This window comes from Rhinatrema bivittatum, chromosome 8 (genome assembly GCF_901001135.1).
Source record: "Rhinatrema bivittatum chromosome 8, aRhiBiv1.1, whole genome shotgun sequence".
Classification (NCBI taxonomy): domain Eukaryota; kingdom Metazoa; phylum Chordata; class Amphibia; order Gymnophiona; family Rhinatrematidae; genus Rhinatrema; species Rhinatrema bivittatum.
Window position 1 is genome coordinate 85,517,412 of NC_042622.1, and position 18,775 is coordinate 85,536,186.

General features: G+C 46.4%; 1 protein-coding gene across 12 annotated transcripts in view; it reads left to right on the forward strand.

The window, feature by feature from the left end:
• PRRC2B (proline rich coiled-coil 2B) overlaps nt 1-18,775 on the forward strand; it is a 393,423-nt gene that overhangs the window by 79,530 nt on the left and 295,118 nt on the right. For all 12 annotated transcript variants that reach the window (XM_029612564.1, XM_029612560.1, XM_029612569.1 and 9 more), the window contains exons 5-7: nt 8,279-8,351; nt 8,927-9,070; nt 16,753-16,994. In XM_029612564.1, the coding sequence (XP_029468424.1) occupies nt 8,279-8,351; nt 8,927-9,070; nt 16,753-16,994 (459 nt within the window). The remainder of the gene's footprint in view (nt 1-8,278; nt 8,352-8,926; nt 9,071-16,752; nt 16,995-18,775) is intronic.

Genomic DNA, 18,775 nt, shown 5'->3' on the forward strand with positions numbered 1-18,775 from the left:
CTTCTACTATTGATCTGGTTCCTTGGGCTTTCGCGCATATGCGTCCGTTACAGAAAGCTTTGCTGTCCCGCTGGAAGCCGGTGTCGGAGCAGTTTCGGACGGTCGTTCCGCTTTCAGACTCTACTATCGTAGACATGCGATGGTGGCTCTCGCTCGCTCACCTCCTGAAGGGGATGCCCTTACAGACTCCTCAATGGATCATTGTGACGACAGACGCCAGTCTATCCGGCTGGGGTGCAGTTTGTCAGACTCAGGCTACGCAGGGATGCTGGTCCCCAGCTCAATCCCGCTGGCACATCAATCGCCTGGAGGCCCGAGTGGTTCGCCTGGCACTCAAGGTCTTTCTCCCTCTGATCCATCACAAGACGGTGCGGGTGCTGTCAGGCAATGCCACCATGGTAGCCTATATCAATCGGCAGGGGGGCACCAGAAGTCGCTTGGTGGCTCTGGAAGCTAGCAAGCTCTTCGCCTGGGCAGAACGGCACCTGGATCGTCTGGCAACTTCTCACATTGCGGGGAAGGAGAATGTTCAAGTCGACTTCAGTCGTCAACGTCTAGATCCCGGAGAGTGGGAATTGACCGACGGAGCGATGGATCTCATCGTCCGCAGGTGGGATCCCCCCCACATTGGCCCAATGGCTATTCTGGACACTGCAAAAGCTCCCAGATTCTTCAGCCGCAGACGGGAACATTGCTCCGAAGGAGTGGATGCCCTGGTCCTTCCATGGCCTCACGATGTTCTCCTGTACGTGTTTCCCCCTTGGCCTCTGGTGGGAAAAGTACTCAGAAGAATAGAACTTCAGCGAGGTCCCGTCATTCTTGTCCAAAAAAACAGACTGGAAACTGATCCAATATTGCAGTAGCAACCAAGACAAAGAGGATCAGTGAACACCAGGAGTTCTTTATTCTGCACAAAACATCATGAAAAGCCCGACTCAGGCCGAGTTTCGCTCTTTGAGCTGCTTCAGGGGCTGACAGAACAAAATAAATATAATCACATATGGAAACATATAAATATGAATAAAAACATATAAATGTGAATAAACATATACACCAAACATAGATAATGAAATTATATAAATTATATAAAATCAAAACCACAGACACAATTACTAACACTTGACAACACTGAGTGACACCTATATTGTAACATAGTCTAGTTATCTAAATAGCTCAAATGCCATTCCTTGTATGAAAGCTAAAAAAGAGACTACATGCATGCCTGTATAAAAATATGATTGAACAACTTTGAAATACCTATTATGTGTATTGCCAGTGGTTTGTCGCCATATAGCAGTTCAGCCTCTTAGGAAATGCTTAAACAATTACCTTCAAGACAAACATTGAGTGATGTTATAATAAATTGTAACCACTTACTGAGACAAAATCAGAACTTGAAACAAAGAATCACTTGGTTGTCTATCTGGAGTTAAAAAGGATTACTCTGAAAAAACTAGCATGCAGATAGGGGCTAATGTGAGGGAAAAAAGTAACTGCTATGTCTTCATAAAACAATTAACCATATAAGCGCTGTCATGTTGACGCACAAAAAATCAGACATGAAGAAGAACCATATAAAAAGTACGGCCAGACTCATTTGTAAATAGACATATGGCACTGAGTGTAAGAAATGCTTTCAAGCCAAATTAAAAACAGCCTCTTGCTGACATGCAGATGGGGACTTAATGTAAACAAGAAGGTGAAGCTATAAAATCATTAAGAACTAATGGTTATTAAAGTGCAACAAAGTTAACTTAGTGTAAAACTAATATATATTCATGAAAGTGAATGGCCATAAAAACGCTGTCATATCGAGGTTAACCCGCTATGGTTTATATGCTAAGGAACTGAAAATCAAACATAAAAAGTCACTTAAATATGAAAAAATAAATATATAAATACTGCATACAGTAAAGAAGTCAGACAAATTTTAGATACAGGCATAAGGCACTTGTCAGACCGAGTGTAAAAAAACGCTGCCATACAAAGATCAAAATGAAAACAAAAACAGCCTCTCGCTAATTTGTGACTCACCACCACCATTCAATTGCTGCCGCTAACACTTTGGCGACTGGCTCAGCTTTGTCCGAATAGGAGGATGACTGAATAGATGCCAGCGTTTGAACGATCACAGCGATCAAATTTGATACCGGAAATGCCGTGCTGCGCGTCAGGCAGCCTCTTTAAGCACATCCTTTTCGCGACAATTTTTTAGAACACCAATATGGGCTAAAAGACCAGGAGACAAACCACCATATGTGAAGTTATATGTGATTAAAAAACATATAAACATCAATTTACCATACACATATGTTACAGATATATAAATAAATACTTAAAAACGGCACGATTACAAATATAAAAAATTATTCCAAGGACAATGTCAAAACCTGAACAAATAAATAGATGAATACATATACTATATCCAGAGTGCTTAATAGTTTAAACAGGAATTTATGAACCTTGTACACACAGTATTGGGGTGCAGTGACTTAAAAAGCGATATGTCATGTATCTTAATAACTATAGTTTATTAAAGGGGGATGTCACTGAAGTGATGAACCATAAATCATTAGAGTGATACAATCCAGATGACTGTGGTGAAAAGGCAAAAAACACTAGCTTGCTTAAGAACCATAATTTTAAACAAGAGTAATGTGACCATATGACTTAAAAGGCGATGTATTCATGTGTCTTAATAACTGAAAGTTATTGAAAGGAGATATCATTTAAAATGATAAAACATAAATCATAAAGTCTATGGTAAAAAGGCAAAAAACACTAAATTCCTTAAAAACCATATAAAAAGAGGCAGTAAAAAACAAAAACAATGTGACCATTTGTCTGAACATTGATAATAAAAGTCAATAAAATCAAGATAATAAATAAAATATGATCATTAGAAACAAAAAGAAGATAAAAAAAACTAAGGTAATAAATAAAGTATGATCATTATAAAAATATATATAAAAAAACAGAAAAATCTAACTCATTGTTAAGACCATTTGGTGACATTGTATTGAAATCAAAGATGAATTTTTGTTCTATTCTCAAAAGATTCTGATCATAATTTCCTCCTCTCCAATTCTTGTTCACTTTCTTGATAGCACAAAATCTATATTCATCAAATTTATGTCCTGCCTCAATACTATGTGCTACTAGTGGTTTCCCATCGACTTTTCTATTAACTGCGCTCTTGTGTTCAATTATGCGTTTATGCAGAGGTCTAATGGTCTTGCCTACATTTATTTATTTATTTATTTATTTATTTATTTGAGTCTTTTCTATACCGGCATTCGCGAAGGGAATCGCATCATGCCGGTTTACAAATAACAAGGAGTGAACAACAATAAAGTGATAAAAAACATTAACAAGTGCTAAAAGAAGGGAAAATTGCAGTTACAATAAAACAGGGACATATTTCAACTTGGAACAGAAGAAAAGGAGATAGTAATTTAACAGTGAAGAATAACTGGGAAAGCCTGCCAGTTTAAAAGGGATTGTACCATTGATGGTACGATCCCATCATGGGCCATCTGCCCATGATGGGCAGATGGCCACATATATCACACCTTCACTCCTACAGTCTGTAAAACAATTCCAAAAATATTCTTTTCCTATAGTGCCAATTTTTATGCTTGTGGTTTTCAAATTAACATTGCACACACTGCATCTTCCACAAGGTCTGTAACCTGCTGGTCTAATATCTTTCTGTCTTTGTATAGGTAATAAAGATGGTGACAAAAGATCTTTAAGATTTTTGTCACGCTTGTTGGCAATCATAATTTCTTTGTCTTTGAATGCTGGTAGCATCTGTAAGACATGCCAAAGCTTTTTAAGGATTTTACTGATGTCGTTGGTTAAACCTGTGTATGTGATGGGACAAACTATTTTAATCTTTTTGTTATTTTTTACCTTTGAGGTTAAAAGAGTCGACCGATTGCAACTAGCTGCCCGATTGTAACCATCATCTACACAGGTTTCAGGATAACCACGAGCAATGAACCTATTCCTCATTTCTACAGACCTTTTGTGGAAGGTGTTGTCTTCTGTGCAGAGTCTCTTGAGTCTTAGAAATTGTGTGTAGGGTAGATTCTTAACCAGTGGCCTACTGTGACAGCTATCAGATCTCAATAGCTTGTTCGTATCTGTTGGTTTTCTATAGATATCTGTGAAGAAACCTTTTTCATTATGTGTGATAAGTATATCTAAAAACGGAATGGTATTTGAATCATGGACCATATTAAATTTTAGATTCTTATCTAAACCATTTAACCAATCTTTGAACAGAAGTAACTGTTCTACATCTCCTGCCCATATCATGAATACATCATCTATGTATCTTTTCCAGATCACAATTTGCTCTTGAAACTTGTGATTATTTAAATGTGTTTCTTCGAATTTAGCCATATAAAGGTTGGCAATTGAGGGTGCCATCGAGGAGCCCATGGCAACACCTTTTGTCTGAATGTAATACTGTTTATTAAATGCAAACAAATTGTTATATAGGGCTATCGTGGCCATATCAATAATAAATTGCGACGATATTCTTTTATGTGTTTGCCTGTTGAGTAGTTGTTCCTCTATAATTTGTATAGCTCCTTCTAACGGAATGTTGGTGTATAATGATTCGACATCAAAGGTAACTAAAATGATATCACTAAGCGTAGGTAATTCCTAAATAAATAGTGATTATGTGCGAGGAGTCCCGTACATATGATGGTATCAATGAAACCGCTGGTTTTAGGAAGAGGTCAATAAATTTGGAGAGGGGTTCCAAAAGGGAACTATTCCCTGAAATAATAGGTCTTTCCGGAGGACTTGTGTATCTTTGGTAGAACATAAATGGTAGGCATCACAGGACGGTCAACAGTGAGGTAACTTAACTCCTTTTTAGTCAGACAACCAGAAGCATTTGCTATTGAGAGTAGGTTATCAATCGATTTCTTAACTTTTAATGTTGGATCTACAGCGGACTTACTGTAAAATTTATCATCAGAGTTGTCTCTCAATTTCCAGAATATACTTTTGTTTGTCAAGAACAACTACTGCCCCTCCTTTATCTGCTGATTTTATAATTATATTTTTATCACTACTGAGTGATTTAATAGCTAGTTTTTCATTTGTAGTCAGATTGATCTTGAACCTGATTTTATTTTCTTTCTCTTCTATATCTTTAAGTACGAGCGCTTCATAAGTAAGTATAACAGGATTGACCGGTCCATTAGGCATCCACTTGCTATTTGGTTTAATAATAGAATTATCCTGTGTGTTCCATGTATTTTTTGAAAAAATATCCATAATTTTTAATTTTCCCGTAAATTGAAATAGATCCACGCGTGTGTTGAAAACATTGTATGCAGGGGTAGGAACAAATGACAATCCTTTTGATTAGGAAGGAAAGCTCATCTTCATTTAAGGTGAACCTTGCGACAGACGGTCCTCTTCTCCTCGGCCACCTTCCATGTCTTCTCCAGCAGGGTCCCGTATTTTTCGACCAGGCTGCCTGGCTGGTCTAGCTGCCTGGCTTTTGAACAGAGGCGATTTAGAAAGAAAAGATATAAAGAAGAAGTTATATCCACCCTGTTGCGGGCCCGTAAGCCTTCCACATCTCTCGCTTACGTTCGGGTTTGGAGAGTTTTTGAAAATGTGTGTGCCGAGTCCGGAGTGCCGGCGCACAAGGCTTCGGTATCCCAGGTCCTCTCCTTTCTCCAGAATGGCCTTTCTAAAGGTTTGTCTTTCAACTCCTTAAGGGTGCAGGTTTCCGCCCTCGGGTCCCTCTTGGGTAACATCGATGGTTGCACTTTGGCGGCTCATCCGGATGTCATTTGTTTCCTCAAGGGTGCGAAGCATTTGAATCCGCCTGTCCGGGCTACCTGTCCCTCATGGAGTCTTAATCTGGTGCTTAGGGTTCTTTGAGGCTCCCTTTGAACCCCTCAGGTGGGCCACGCTTAAGGATCTAACTCTTAAGGCAGTTTTTCTCATCTCTATTTGCTCCGCCAGGAGGGTTTCGGAGCTTCAAGCGTTGTCCTGTAGGGAACCTTTTCTCCGTTTTTCGGATTCTGGGGTCTCACTTGAGATGGTTCTGTCATTCTTGCCGAAGGTTATGTCTTCCTTTCATCTCAATCAGTCGGTGGAGCTCCCGGCTTTTTCTTCCGAAGAAATTGCGGACCAGTCTGGTGGTGACCTCCGGTGCCTGGATGTCAAATGAGTTTTACTGCGATATCTCCAGGTTACAAATGAGTTTCGAGTCTCGGATCATCTATTTGTCTTATGGAGTGGTCCAAATAGGGAAACAAGGCTTCTAAGGCTACGATTGCTCGCTGGTTAAAGGAGGTGATTGCATCGGCGTATCTGTTGGGGCCGGACGGTTGCAGAGGGCTTGAAGGCCCACTCGTTGCGTTCTGAGGCTACTTCTTGGGCAGAGTCAATCTGTCTCTCCGCAGGAAATATGCAGAGCAGCTACTTGGAAGTCTCTGCATACTTTTGCTCATCATTATCTACCTCGATGTACAGGCGCCAGTTTTTGGCTCCTTCGGGCGGCAGGTACTTCGAGCGGGATTGTCTCGGTCCCACTCTGTTTAGGGAAGCTTTGGTACGGTCTGGACTGATCCGGGTACGTACAGGGAAAGGAAAATTGGTTCTTACCTGCTAATTTTCGTTCCTGTAGAACCACTGATCAGTCCAGACTCCCTCCCGTGTACTGTCTGTTACATCCGCTTGAAGTTCTTTTCTTTACAGTTTATTGTATACCTCGACTTCCTATCATAACTTTAAGACACCGGAAGCATCTACTAAATGAATGTGGATATATTTGCAACAGCAGTTATATACAGAGTTTTGAATTGTTCAATTATCAGTTCTTTATTGCTTGCTTGATCTTATTCTAGCAATCTTTATCTTTATCTGCTTTGACAATGTTTATACTGAAGGGCTGCAGGGTAGGCTCTGTCCTGATATAGGATACCCTTTCAGTTTTTGTCTGTCTCCATCTGCTAGACAGGAGACTCAACCCATGGTCTGGACTGATCCGTGGTACTACAGGAATGAAAATTAGCAGGTAAGATCCAATTTTTCCTATAAGTAGTACATTCTCCTTATGCATACTCTATTCTTAGCTTTTTGGACCTGTGGTCTGCTGATGACACCATGGTTACAAAATGTTGCAGTTTAAAGAGGAGTTTGGTTAAAGCAGTGGTCTGCTGATTTATCACTGGAGATGAATTTCACAGGGCTACCTTTGGAAAAAGACGCTTTGTTGGGCCTAGCCTGAAGAAAGTTGTCAAAGGTCTAGTAAAGAATAGAAAGGCACTACTACCACAAAACAAGCTGGGAAAAAAAGTTTTTCCTTGTCAGTTTCAGTACCAGAAATTGTTCAGATGTGGACAGATGGTCACTGAGCAGGTGGGATCTATTGGTGCATTTTGATGACTTTGAGGGAAAATACTAAAGTGCTTGTTACATCAGGACAGATAGTTATTTCCTCTCAGACAGGCTGATGCGATACCATGTTCTGGCTGCAGCGCACGGCTCAACTCGCAATTGGATGTGTCCATAATTCCTGATGAAAAACACGCATCTAATCGCTCACGTAGGTAATAGCCTCATCACATGCAAATGCATGTTGATGAGGCTATTATCTATTCCCCCCGTGCAAAAAAAAAAAAAAAGAAGTGCACCCCCAAGCGCACATTTTTACTCGCCAAAATTAATACCTGCCTGGAGCAGGCGTTAATTTTGGAGGAGCCCAAAAAGTGTTCAGAAAAGCAGAAAATACTGCTTTTCTGTACTTCTTCCGACTTAATATTGTGGTTATATTAAGTCAAGGAACTACTAAACTATAATGTCCTGAAAAAAAAAAGGTGCCGGCAGTCAGGTTAGGAAAATGGACGCTCGAAAATTGAGCATTCATTTTCCTAAGTGACTGACAGCCATCTCTCTCTGGCTCCCACTGCCGAGGAGGCGCTAGGGATGCGCAATTTCCGCATGCGCCTCCTTTTTACCGTGGCAGCCCATTTGCATTTTGCATTGGGGTCCCCGGATCGGTGCATATTAAGGGGGCAGGTGCTCAAGCATGAGCACCTCTTTAACGCATGCCAACATTGCATTGGCCTGAGTGCTAGGTTTTATTGTCTCTGGTCACAGAGAGAGCTTCAAAGTAGCATCTGTTGGACTGTATTGGATCTCGACATTGTAATGGCTTTGATTTAGTTGTCTGGTCTCAATCCTTGGTGCACTATAATTGTGATGATCATTTCTTTTCTTTTTCTCTTTATAGAACATAAATATAGTGCCAGGTGGACCAAAGTCATGGGCACAGCTGAATGGAAAGCCAGCAGGACAAGAAGGTGGTGAGTACAGATACTAGAGAACTTACTGCTTGGGATTCTGTCCCCTGCTGTTTGAGCTTTGAATGCCACACTGCCAGGATTTCTTACTGGCGGTGTTTGGGCATGCTTCTTGTGAATTATTTTCTCCCTCTGCCAGTGCTTTGTGGATTTGTCATTGAAGTGGGTCAGCCCTGCAGAGGCTGATAGACCTTTGATAATATTGTTACTGTCTTCTTGTCAGGAGGGGCAGCACTTTCTCCCTGCAAGGATTGGGTGGAGTGGGAGAGAGATGGTGGATAGAAGTAATCAAGCCTCTGATTTTCTCCAGTAGCTGAAGTTAAATTCAATGGCACATGGTATATTTTAGAGTTCAGTCACTTGTGTGGCATGTCCGTAACAAAGATTAAAGCTGCCAGCAGTGAGTGAGATTGTGCCATTGTCACCTGAATACATGGGGCAAGTGTTTGGTTTTTGGGTATATCTAGGAAGAGAGATCATTTATTTGAATTTCTTAGCTCTACCTTCAGGTGCTCTGAGAGCCTTTAGTCTACAGATCTTACTGGAAGATGCTGGAAAGTCACTATGTATGTTTGCAGGTTCAAGGGGCTCAAGCCGACTGTTGTCCTTCTCTCCCGAGGAATTTCCGACGCTGAAAGCAGCTGGCGAGCAAGACAAGGCTGGCAAAGAAAAAGGCGCCTTAGATCTGTCGTATGGGCCAGGACCAAGCCTCCGCCCCCAGAGTAAGCTACGACTCTGTGCCTCCTTTCTACATGATTATTATCTTTTGTATTTTGGTCCTAGTACTTATAGAAATTATTTTCTCTTAGTGCTGGAGCGCCCTTAGTTATAAAATCTCTATGGACATAAAGTCATTGTGTCCATTAAGGGCTAACTGTAATATCAATAGGTTATAAAATATCTCCGAGGACAAGCAGGATGATAGTTCCCTGTACGTACCCGGAACAGTCCAGACACCTGGGTTTTGCCTCCCTTCCGGCAGATGGAGACAGAGAAAGTTTCAGAGGCTCCACCTCCTAACCCGGTGTGCCACCTGTGACTCTTCAGTATTTCTCTTTCTCCAGCAGATGGAAGTGGTGCAAAACCTGTGGTTCTGTACTTGAGCCAAGAAAAAAAAAAAAAGTGAAGAAAGAACTTCTGTGTAGAGAGGAATTGTCTCCCAGGGGGTCGGGAGGTCCTAGTGGGACTATTCCCCCCTGGTTGTAGGCATGAATGAGCAGGGATTGGTGACTCTAAAAGTGTGCTCCTCTGTGCGCCGGAAGTGATAGCTGGGGGACCAGTTCCCTCCCCTCTCTTTGCAGCCTCTGCCAACTCTCAGGGAAGTGATCCCCCCCCCTCCCACGCATTCCCTTCCCTGCCACTAACCGTGAGTAAAAAAAAAACAAAACAAAAATCCAGAAAGAAGACGGCCAAGGGACACAGGCACTCCTTGCTGCAGGAGTGTTTCGGGAGGGGGGGGGCCCTGCTTGTGTGAGGGATCGCACTTTGGGTGCTGGGTTTTCTTGTCGGGGTTCCCCCCCCCCCGGTGTTGGTCAGCGCTTCTGGTGGGCTTTACCGCGTCTTCCTTATGCTCCACGGCAGCCGGTGCTCTGCGTGTGGGGAGAGACTCTCGAGCCGTGCTGCATTGGGACTTTGCCACGCCTGCTTATGGCGGTTCCCGGCTCACAAGCCCTCTAGAGGTCCATTGCCAGCTGCGCTTGAGCCTCGGGCTGACCCATTCCTGCTTAGTGCGGGAACAGTGGCCATCTTGGGAGCTTTTTGCATGGCAGAGGAGGCAGCAAAAGGGGGAGGAGAATCCTCCCCAGAGCTTATTCCCGCTGTTTCAAGTCCCGATAGGGCCCGGGGGACCTCGGGAGAGATTTCTTAGGAGGACCAGGACCCAGTTGTCGGACCTTGCTATGGGGCCTCTGGGTTTTCCCCGGAATTTGTCCTGCTCATGCTTCAGGCCTTTTTGGCCTGCACTGCCCGCAAGAGAGGGGGTCGGGGATCTGTTTCCTGGTGGACCCCCCTCAGAAGTTTCCTAGGAAGCCGGAAGCTGCACCGGCTGTTCATGTCCACAGGATGCATTTCCCCGGGTCCTGGACACAGTCGCTAGAAGATTCTTTGGAGGGCTCGGACCCGGCTGAGGGCTGGGCACACAAGACAGACAATGATGTGCCCCTGGAGGGGGATGACCCTAAGGTGATGAGCTGGCTTCATTAATCCCTCATGTTCTGGCGGAGCTGGGCATTGAACCTTCGGTGGCGGATCCAAGCCCGAACACAGTGGACCCGTTTTTGGCGGGCTTACAGGGTCCGACTGAGACTTTTCCTCTGCATGAGCTGATGAAGCAGCTTATGATCCGGGAGTGGGACTTCCCGAAGGTAAGCCTCAGAGTTGGCAGGACGATGGACAAGCTCTATCTGTTGCCAGAAGATATGTTGGCAATGCTGAAGGTTCTGAAAGTCGACGCCTCGGTCTCGGCGGTCACGAAGAGGACCACCATTCCAGTCGCTGGAGCGGCAGCTTTGAAAGATCTTCAGGATCAGAAACTGGAGGTCCTCCTCAAATTAATTTTTGAGGTCTTGGCTCTCAACATTCGAGCGTCCGTCTGCAGCAGTTATATGCTGCGGGCGAGCCTACGGTAGGTGCAAAGTTGCAAAGCGCCAAAGACTTCTCGCCCCGAGAGGCTCAGCAGGTGGAAAGGTTGGAGGCAGCCGTTGCTTATGGCGCCGACGCCCTGTATGACCTTTGCACTTCCTCCAGGGCTATGACCTCGGCGGTTTCGGTTCAGAGGCTTTTATGGCTCCGCAATTGGGTGGCCGATGTGTCATCAAAGGCCTAGCTCGGGGCCCTTCCATTCAAAGTGAAGTTCCTTTTTGGGGAGGACCTGGAGCAGCTGATTAAGAATCTGGGGGATAATAAGGTGCATAAGTTCCTGGAGGACAAACTGCAAGCTCTCAAGGGTTTCCCGACTCGTCCTTGTTTCCGGAGTCAGCAACGTTTTCGTCCGAGCAGGGCTCTGGCCTCTGGTCAACGCCATCCATCGGGAAGGGCACAGTCTTTGTCTCAATCTTTTTGTGGACTCAGACCAGGCAGGGAGGGCACCTCTCAAGGTGTCGGCGGACTTAAGTCTACACAATGAGATACCACCAGCCCACTCCTCGGTTCCACACATCGTGGGCCGATTGGCTCTTTTCTACCAGGAGTGGGCCCACATCACGTCGGACCAGTGGGTTTTAAGCGTGATACGTCAAGGTTACGTGTTTAGAGTTTGCTTGCCTGCTAAGAGACTGTTGTGGAAACGCGGGTAGCGGTTCCATCTCTAATGTTTTCATGTGCCCCTGGGCCCCGATACAGTCGCAGAGGAGCTCCGTCTAGCACCGAGGCAGGTGAGAGGTGCCCCAGCATGGGTTGAAGATGGAGAGCGATGACCTCAACCACAGCCACAACTGTACGCAGCAGAAAGAGACCCAAACAATGCAATGTTGGTCTCATGAGTGGTCTTCCCACTACTCCAAGCCCTTTCGGACCTGCCGCACGGAGCAGCAACTGCGACAAGCTGGACAGTGGTCAGCTTCAAAGACGAAGACTTGAACACATGAAGAATGCAATCTGGATACGTGGAGTGAAACGGAACTCTTGTCACGTATATGAAGAAACTCTGGAAAGGCCATAAGTTGCTTGAAGAAGACTTGGTCGGTACCGGACGTCACACGCCCTACACAACCTAGCCGGACTGGTCTCAGACCACGCAGGCAGCGCGCCCTACACAGCCAGGAAAGGCTGGTCGCGGACCATGCTAGTGGTTCCCCACACAAGTTAGCAGAGCTGAGTTGGTACTGCACATCTCGCGCCCATATACTCAGCCAATGAAGACAGGTCACAGACCACGCTGTTGGTTCCCCACACAGAGAAGATGGAGATGAAGTGAAGACTCTGACAAAGCCTGTTCCAACTGCACCCTCCACAGCTGATAAAGGCCAGGCAGGGCCATGCCGCAATGGATCGGATAAATAGAGTTCATTCGTGAAGAGGAGGCAGGGTGCAGACTCCGAGGATCCAGGCAAATTTTAGGGTTTGAGGGGATGCCTCTACGATGAAGGTTAAAATAAGAAGCTGGAACCTCTTGGAGACTTGCGCTGCCAGGACCAAGATGTACCGGATAAGGAAGACATCAAGACGAGACATCTTGGAGACCTTGAGATGACGAAGACAAAGCGTGAGAACATCACGAAGACACAGGATCCTACATTTAACAGAATGCCCTGAGAAGCAGATGACGAGAAGTCCTAAGGAGGACTGGCTCCTTGCGAAGGCAAGGTTGAAATGAAAACTGAAGCTTTTTTTTCCTGAAGAGGAGGAGACTCCTTGATGACATCACTGGTGGACCTCCTCCCTCACTGTTCCTTTAAATATAGAAGGAAGAGCCGGCCTCGCCCCCTAGGAGGAAGCAGGAAGCAGTACAGGACCCTGGACGGCAGCCCTGCTGCGACACTGAAGGCTGCAGGAGGAGAAGCAGGCCTCAGGGCAAGCAAGTCCCGGGATGGACAGCGGCCTCCCTGCTGCAAAGCATGGACTGCTGGCAGCTCCATGCCGCAGGAGAGCCTGGGGATACAGGCCCTCCTTTCCCGGAGGGCCCAAAGATAAGTTGGTGACCTCCAGGTCACATAGAAACACTGTCGGCGGCCTCCGGACCGTGGTGGATGATTCAGCGTGGCTCGTGCTGCGCGGGAATTGCATCGGCGGCTCCATGCCACAAGATGAAGCGCTGGGGCAGCTCCGGCCGCGTAAAGGAACCACGGCAGCCCCCTGGCCATATAGAGTGCCATAGCGTGTCTCCAGCCGTGCTGGGGAAGCGTCGGCAGCCTCCAGGCTGCTGGAGGAGAAGCAAGCGCGGCTCCAGCCGTGTGTTCACTCGTAGCAGCACGGCTCCAGCCATGCTGAGGAAGCAGCAGAGGGAAAAAAAAAAAAGGTGAGATACTGCCCTAACAGGGCAGAATCGCAACAGAGACCTGTTTCTGGAGTCGCCCTGCAGCTCCTCTGCAAAGCAACAAGTTGTGCAACAGACTCTCTTCAAAGGCTCCAGGAGCTTGGGGCCATCGTGCCTCTTCCCGTCCAGGAGCGGGGTCAAGGAAGGTATTCAATTTATTTCGTGGTACCGAAGAAGGAAGAAAGCTTCAGACCAATCCTGGACTTGAAACAGGTCAGCCGAGCCCTGAGGGTGCCCCGGTTTCGTATGGAAACCCTTTGGTCCGTGATTGCGGAAGTGCGAAAAGGAGAGTTCCTGGCGTCTCTGGATCTAACAGAAGCATACTTGCACATAGGAATCCGCAGGGATCATCAGCGGTTTCTCAGATTTATGATTCTTGGTCAACATTTTCAATTCTGCGCCCTGCCCTTCGGCCTGGCCACAGCCCCGAGAACTTTCACCAAGGTAATGGTCATGGTGGCAGTGGCTCTGAGAAAGGAAGGGATCTTGGTCCATCCCTGCTTGGACGACTGGCTGATTTAGGCGAAATCAGAACAGCAGTGCTCTCAGGCGGTGGCATCTGTGCTCCTTTGACTGCACTCTCTGGGTTGGATTGTCAACCTAGCCAAGAGTCACCTGTCTCCATCTCAAGTTCTGGAGTTTCTGGGAGCCTGTTTCGATACTTGCCGAGCAAGGTTTTCCTTTCGGAGGAGAGGATCCACAAGTTGCGTGCCCAAGTGCAACACCTGTTGCAAACTAGAGTGCCCAGGGTCTGGGACTATCTCCAGGTTCTCAGCTCCATGGCGTCGACCTTGGAGCTGGTCCCGAGGGCATTCACACAGATATGAGGCCCCTGCAGAGTGTGTTGCTCTCCTCCTGGAATCAGTTGTCTGAACAATTTCATCTCCAGCTCCCGCTTCCAGACGTCACCAGATCCAGCCTCGAGTGATGGGTGACTCCAGGCCACTTGGAACGCGGGGTGGACCTCGAAGTCCCGCAGTGGATAGTGGTGACCACCGACGCCAGTCTCTCCGGGTGGAGAACTGTATGCCAGTCGCAAGTGGCCCAAGGTTGTTGGTAAGTGGAGGAGGCGACTTGGTCGATCAGTCATCTGGAGACGCAAGCTGTGAGGTTATCACTCGAGCGGTTTTTCCCGCTCCTGCACAACCAGGTGGTCCAAGTTCTGTCGGACAATGTGATGACAGTAGCTTGCATCAATCGGCAGGGCGGTACCGGGAGCCGGCCGGTGGCTCTCGAAGCGCACTTGCTGATGTCCTGGGCGGAACGTCATTTGAAGATGATAGCGGCAGTGCATATCACGGGGACCACCAATGTGCAGGCGGATTTCCTCAGCTGTCGCCAACTGGACCTTGGAGAATGGGAGATGTTGCACAGTGCGATGGAATTGATCTCCCGCAGGTGGGGGATCCCTCATGTAGATCTGATGGCGACTCGCTTGAACGCCAAGGCATAGCGATTCTTCAGCCGCAGAAGAGAGCGCGGGGCAGAAGCCGTGGACGCTCTTATGGTTCCATGTCCTCACTGAGTCCTCCTGTATGTGTTTCCGCTGTGGCCCCTCATAGGCAAGGTGATCAGGAGAATAGAGGCTCACCCGGACCCTGTGATCTTGGTGGCTCTGGAGTGGCCGCGTCGCCCATGATTTGCAGATCTAATCAACCTGGCAGTCGACGGGCCTCTGCGGCTCAACAATCTTCTGAATCTCCTTTGTCAAGGTCCTATATTTTTCAATCAGGCGGATTGCTTCTGTCTAGCGGCCTGGCTTTTGAGAGGAAACAACTGAGGAAGAAAGGCTATCCGGAGGCTGTCATCTCTATGCTCTTGAGGGCGGGCAAGCCCTCAACCTCCATGACGTACAGTCAAGTCTGGCGGGTCTTTGAGTCCTGGTGCAAGCCACAGGGTCTTGACCCTTGCCGGGCTTCGGTGTCTTCAGTTCTTTTTTGCAGGATGGGCTAACAAAGGGATTATCGTTCAACTCCTTGAAAGTCCAAGTGGCAGCACTGGGTTGTCTGAGGAGCCAGATTCCTGGGTCCACTCTTGTCGCTCATCCAGATGTGGTCTGTTTTCTCAAAGGAGCTAAGCATTTGCACCCCCCAGTTCACAGAGTGTGTCCTTCTTGGAGCCTGAGCCTGGTCCTTGGGACCCTGTGCGAACCACCTTTTGAGCTCCTCAGGAAAGTATCCGTGAAAGACCTCATGCTGAAGGTGGTCTTCTTAGTGGCCATTTGTTTAGCTCAAAGGGTTTCCGAGCTTCAGGCATTGTCTTGCAGGGAACCGTTTCTGCGAAATTTGGTCTCAGGGGTGTCATTGAGAACGGTTCCACCATTCTTGCCTAAAGTAGTCTCTGCCTTCCATGTGAGTCAGTCTCTGGAACTCCCTATCTTTACAGACCTCGATCTTACTTCCTCACAGGCTAGGGACTTGAGATGCCTGGATGTCAGGAGCGCTATCCTGCAGTATCTGGAGGTCACTAATAGTTTTCGCTTGTCGGATCATCTTTTTATTCTGTGGCATGGTCCGAGGAAGTGGCACCAAGCTTCGAAGGCCACAATAGCGAGGTGGCTCAAGGAGGCCTCCGCCCGACGCTAACCGACGCTTCTCTCCGCCTGATGGTTAGTGTCGGGCGGAGGCTCTCTGAGCACCAATGAAGGAGAAACAGCAATTTTCAGTTGCAAGACAGCGTTTTGAAAAAAGAGAAAAACATTTCCTGAAGAAGGCATTTCATGCTGAAACTTGTACAAGCCGGAGGACATTGTAACCATTTACCATCGGGGACTTTCTAAATTCAAGTTCAGTAACTATTTAACAGCTAAGCAGTAAAAGCAATTGTTTATGCTACATTGACGCTGATAAAGATAAATATACACATACAAAAAAAAGGAAAAAGCAAAACCTATATAGGGCAAATGCTGTTGCCAAACTTGAGTTTTTAAAGATATATTCGATTACAAAAATGGAGGCTGGAGGGTAGTTAATGATTAAAATGAGAGCGGCAACATGGGAGAGTGCCCAGTAAAACATATGAAACTACCACCCATCCTCACAACAGATTTAAGTAGGCAACACAATGGTTAATTGTCAAGTATGGCAGTAGTATTTGTTTAAAAGGAATATGGACCAGGTGAAAATTAGTGAGTAGTTGAGTTATACCTGGGTTATTGATCTCTACAGCATATACTATTGTCATATTAATTTTTCAGCCCTGCATGGCTGTGTGGTTTAGGGCATGCTGGGCATGCTCAGTGTGCCAAGTCAGAGTTCTAGAAACTTTCACATAAGTTTTCCATTTTGGGGCTCCATCTGCTATCCTCTGAGAACACCTGTTACAGGAAAGCAACTCTGCTTTCTGTGGATAACAAGCATATATTTTAGTTCTGGGTAAATCTCCCAAAAGCCACAGGAAAATGTCAATTTTTCTTTTCCTCTTTTTTTCTAGATGTGACAAGTTGGAGGGAGGGCGGTGGGAGGAACATTATCTCTGCTACATCTCCAACCGCCTCCTCTGCTGAGCCGGGCAGCAAGAACGCGATTCCAGGAGACGGAGCTCCCTCCTCGGCACCCAGCAGCGATCCTAAGGAGCCCTCGCTCCGCCCGGCTCAGCCCACCCGCAAAGGAGCTTCACAGTTCACGGGAAATGTGTACCATCCACCCACATACCATGACATGTTACCTGCTTTTGTAAGAAACAGCAATATTACTTTTTATGGATCCCTGATTCAAGGCTAATCAGAAGCATTCTAATGCTTTATTTAAAAAAAAAACCAAAACAAAAAACCCAACTGAAATAAGTGCGCATTTATTAGCCCACCTTATTAAAAATAAAGTTTAGGTAGGCATTGTAGCACTTTTCAGTTTTTTTTCCTCTTGTTTATTCTTACAGTCCCTCATGTTGTGAACTTAACTGCATAGCTTATGCATATGTGATTCCAATTTTACTTGTGTGCTTTGTTGGTAATATGCAGGATGTAATAATTTCTCAGCATTCAGACAGGTTAATCCACGACCAGTGGATTATGCATTTCTACCAGCAGATGGAGATGAAACAAAGCTTACACCTCGGTATATGTACCCCAGCACTGACATCAGTCCGCCAGTTGTTTGTAAGCGTGCTGCTAGTGAACGGCTTATCCATGGTGCCAGTAGCAATGATGCCTGAGCGTCTTGCTATTTGCACTGCTTGATATATTCGGGCATCAAAGCAGGGTGTCCCCTCTAATCTTGGCAGAACTGCTTGGAGGCTCAAGGAGAGTTGTTTCTTGCTGATTTTGCTGAGCCTGTCCCTTCCCAGCAGGATGCGGGAATGGGACCGGAGGGGGATCTGTCAGAAGTTTCACCTGGTTTTGAGGCTCCCCTAACTGGTTTTTCAGCAGGGGAAGACTGCTCAGCAGACGCCACTCTGACCCCTGGTTTTTGTATGGAGTCTTCTATTCTTGGTTAGAATTTTTTCAAGGGCTGCAGTCCCTTCTACAGGCATGTGTGGTGAAGCAGGCCAAACTTGGAAGTTCAGGAACACAGGCTGAGGAATCCGCAAGTCTGGTGCCTTGGATAAGCATAAGAACAAGAAATTGCCATGCTGGGTCAGACCAAGGATCCATCAAGCCCAGCATCCTGTTTCCAGCAGTGGCCAATCCAGGCTAAAAGTACCTAGCAAGTGCCCAAACACTTAATAGATCCCATGCTACTGATGCCAGTAATAGCAGTAGCTATTCTCTAAGTCAGCTTGATTAATAGCAGTTAATGGACAACTCTTCAAAGAACTTATCCAAACCTTTTTTCTAGCATGTAGCCAGATGGACTCAGCACCAATGGGTTGTGCTCCCCTGCCACCTTAATCTGCGCGCGGAAGTTCCCTACATCCCTAGTGTATGTTCGGGTCTGGAGAGTAAGGAATGCGGTGTCTCCCTTCGGGCGGTCAAAATCCCTTAACTCCTTGAAGGTGCAGGTAGAGGCTCTCTCCTGTTTCAGGGGTGAGGTGAACGTAACCTCCCCGTCTGCTCATCTGGACGTGGCCCGTTTTCTGAAAGGGGTGAAGGACCTTTGGCCACCCCTTGTGGAATCTTAATCTAGTATTGGATTTTTTTGGCAGGGCTCTCCTTTCGGCCGCTGTGCGTCCTTTCCTTGCATTTATTAACCTTGAAAACGGTGTTCCTGGTGGCTGTATGCTCAGTGCATCGCATCTGTGAACTGTAGGCATTGTCGTGTCAGGAACCGTGCCTCCGAATGACTCCAGGAGTGTTATAGCTTCATACTGTTCCATCCTTCTTGCCCAAGGTAATCTTGGAGTTTCATTTGAATCGGTCCATTTCATTGCCTTCCCTTGATAAGCACAGGGATGTGGAGGAATACCGCCTCCTCCGTCATTTGAATGACAGTAGAGTATTGGTGCGGTATCTGGAAGTTTCAGAACCGGTCCGAAAGACGGACAACCTTTTGTCCTTCACGGTGGAAGACAGCAGGGC